Source organism: Apis dorsata, unplaced genomic scaffold (assembly GCF_000469605.1).
Source record: "Apis dorsata unplaced genomic scaffold, Apis dorsata 1.3 scaffold_916, whole genome shotgun sequence".
Taxonomy (NCBI): domain Eukaryota; kingdom Metazoa; phylum Arthropoda; class Insecta; order Hymenoptera; family Apidae; genus Apis; species Apis dorsata.
The window spans coordinates 12,455-15,647 of NW_006264027.1; the positions used below are offsets into that span (position 1 = coordinate 12,455).

The window sequence follows — 3,193 nt, forward strand, 5'->3', positions numbered from 1 at the left end:
AAATGTTAGAGGATTACAAACTTCAATCATTCGCACTTCAGATCAATTGTTTGTTGTATGTATTGTTTTATATATATATATATATATATAATAAAATTAATTAAAATCATATAAAAATTAATAAATATCATATGAAACTTTATTAATTAATATTGTATTATATAATCATATTATATAATATTAATTCATTTTTATTTTAATAGCATAGAGATAGTGAAGTTGATAATCCAAGTATACCATTTGAATTCAATGAAGCAAATAAAAAACGTATTGAAGCTCTTTTGAAAATTTATCCTGAAGGTCATAAACGTGGTGCAATGATACCTTTATTAGATTTGGCTCAACGACAACATGGATGGTTACCCATTTCTGCTATGCACAAAGTAGCAGAAATATTAAATATACCTCGCATGAGAGTTTATGAAGTTGCAACATTTTATACAATGTTTAATAGAAGACCAATGGGAAAATATCATGTACAAATTTGTACTTGTACTCCATGTTGGTTACGAAATTCCGATTCTATTGTAGAAGCTGTAACTAAAGCTACAAATTGTAAAGTCGGAGAAATGTCTACAGATAAACTTTTCACAATTTCTGAAGTAGAATGTCTTGGTGCTTGTGCTAATGCACCAATGTTTCAAATTAATGATGATTATTATGTATGTTTAGTTTTATTTTAAATATTTTATTTAACATATAAAATATTATACCATTTTAATATTATATTTTGTATATAAATTTTTGAAATGAATATTTTTTTAATTATGAAAAAATTTTATAATTTACATGTCACTCTTGAGCATTTATAAATATATTTATAATATATATACAAATATATATATATGTAACAAATTATTATAAAATATATTTACAGGAAGATCTAACACCTGAAAGTGCTATTTCTATAATAAATGCATTTAAAAAAGGTAAAAAACCACCACCAGGACCACAAAATTCTTCTAGATTTGCAGCAGATCCAGCAGGAGGTTTAACATCATTAATATCTCCACCGCCAGGACCTGGATTTGGAGTTAGATCAGATTTATAATTTGTATAATACATTGTATAATTTGTTTAAATAGATAATCTAATATTAAAAGGAAAAATTCAATTATACTTTATAATTTGTTTCAATTCAATCAAATCTCTTTATTTTATATTATAGCATTCAAAAAATAATCATTTTTAATTTATTTATTTTCTATTCCTGCATCTATTAAAAATATATTAAAGATTGTTCTCTGTTTAATCATTACCATTTCTGCCTTTATTTCACTTTATCTAACTTTTATATTTATTTCGATTTCTGTCTTATTAAAAATATTAAAAATAAAGTATATTATAAAATATGTTAGTTGTGAAACAAAAAACTACACAGATTAAAACATATATATATATTAATTACATATGTATGTATTTCTAATACATGTTTAAATGTATATACTTTAATAAAGAGATTAATTATTATTAACAATTAAGTAATAAATATAAATGCATGACATTTTTATTTATTAATATTAATTAAAATTTATATATAAAGTATAGCATTTAAATAAAAATATCATATCATAGTATTTCTAATATAATGTTAAATATATTTGTTATGTATGATTTAAAAAATCCTTAAAATACATTATTTAAGAATATACTTAAATAAATAACAATTTTTTTTATAAAATTTTAAAATAAACACTATTTTAAATGAAATCATTAATTTAAACATATTTTAATTTCAGTTAAAATATGATATAGAAAAAAAAAAACAAAAAAAAGTTAAAATTAAATCTTATTAAAAATATAAATACATGATTTTGAATAATTTATAATATCTTCTTATTGTATTATTGCAAATTCAGAGAACAATTTAGATTTATTCTATTTAATAGAGAAATATTAAATATACTTAATAAAGTGCATGAGAAATTGAAACCGATTTTAGAATATAAAAAATTATTTTATTTTTGCAAAAATAATTTATAATTTTAAATACAAATGAATACTGATTCAGGAATTATCTTATTATTTTCTTTCTTATTTTTCCAATTCTTATTTCAAATTCTAGATCTATTGATGTACATTCAATCAGGATTCTATTTTCATCACATTGTCATTTCATTTTGTCTTCATCTCTGTTTTGCAAACTTAAATTGCTTATAATTTAATAAATAAGTGATACTTATGAATTATTAATTTTTGTATTTTTTTTGTTTCTTAGAATCAAGCCTCCTAAGATGTCTTATGTGAATATATCAATATTCTGTATATTATAAAAAAAAAAAATATATGATTTCTGTAAAAAAATTTAAATTTATTTTATTAAAACACAAAATCAATTCAAATCTTTTAAAAATTGAATTTTTTTAAATATGTAAACATGTAATAAAAGATATCAATTTGACATTATCTACTATAATTAAATTCTAAATCTTCAATAAAATATTTTCTGCATTTCTTAATTTGACATTTTTATCATATAATTTGCATTGAATACTTTAAATAATAAGATAAATGTATTTCGCAGCTTTTAAATCTTCTTCCTATATAATGATATAGCTTAATACATTTATATAATATGATATGACAATATATTATATGCATGATTATATCATTTTTCAGATACTTTAATTTTTAAATATTTTATTTTTTTATATTATTATGATTATTAATTATATAAAAAGAAATAAATAGCATATAATGTCATATGAGATATATGGCAGTCAAACAATGTTTCAATTTTGTCAAAGTTTTATTTCTCATCATATCAAATCCTTTGTCTTATCAATATTTCTTAAACTACAAATTCCACATGTCTAGGGATTATTAATTGAAGTTCTATTGATAAATCTGACTGATAATCTCAAAACAAAATATCTTTATCCACTTCTTTTTTCTTCAATTACTCCATTTGTTCTATAATTCATTATATTTAATAACTAAATAGAAACAAAAATATCAAATTTATATTTTTAGATTAACTGTAATCCAGACATAATTTTTTATTCATAAGCATACGTAATATTATAAATATATATATATATTATATAATTATTGTATATATATTATATTTTCTGAATCGAATTATAAGAAATAAGTAAAATAATCATAATCTTATTTTGCATTTTTTATTTAAATTTTTATAATATAATCAATCTTGAAAACAATAATATTAATAATTATTATATATTATATA

At 19.1% G+C, this 3,193-nt stretch overlaps 1 protein-coding gene across 1 annotated transcript in view; it reads left to right on the plus strand.

Moving 5' to 3' along the window:
* Nucleotides 1–1,089, plus strand: part of LOC102679135 (NADH dehydrogenase [ubiquinone] flavoprotein 2, mitochondrial) — a 12,986-nt gene extending 11,897 nt beyond the window's left edge. Inside the window, exons 3-5 of the mRNA XM_006623564.2 lie at nucleotides 1–55; nucleotides 204–662; nucleotides 878–1,089. Coding sequence (XP_006623627.1) covers nucleotides 1–55; nucleotides 204–662; nucleotides 878–1,051 — 688 coding nt within the window. The 3' untranslated portion in view covers nucleotides 1,052–1,089. The remainder of the gene's footprint in view (nucleotides 56–203; nucleotides 663–877) is intronic.
* The last annotated feature ends 2,104 nt before the right edge of the window (nucleotides 1,090–3,193 follow it).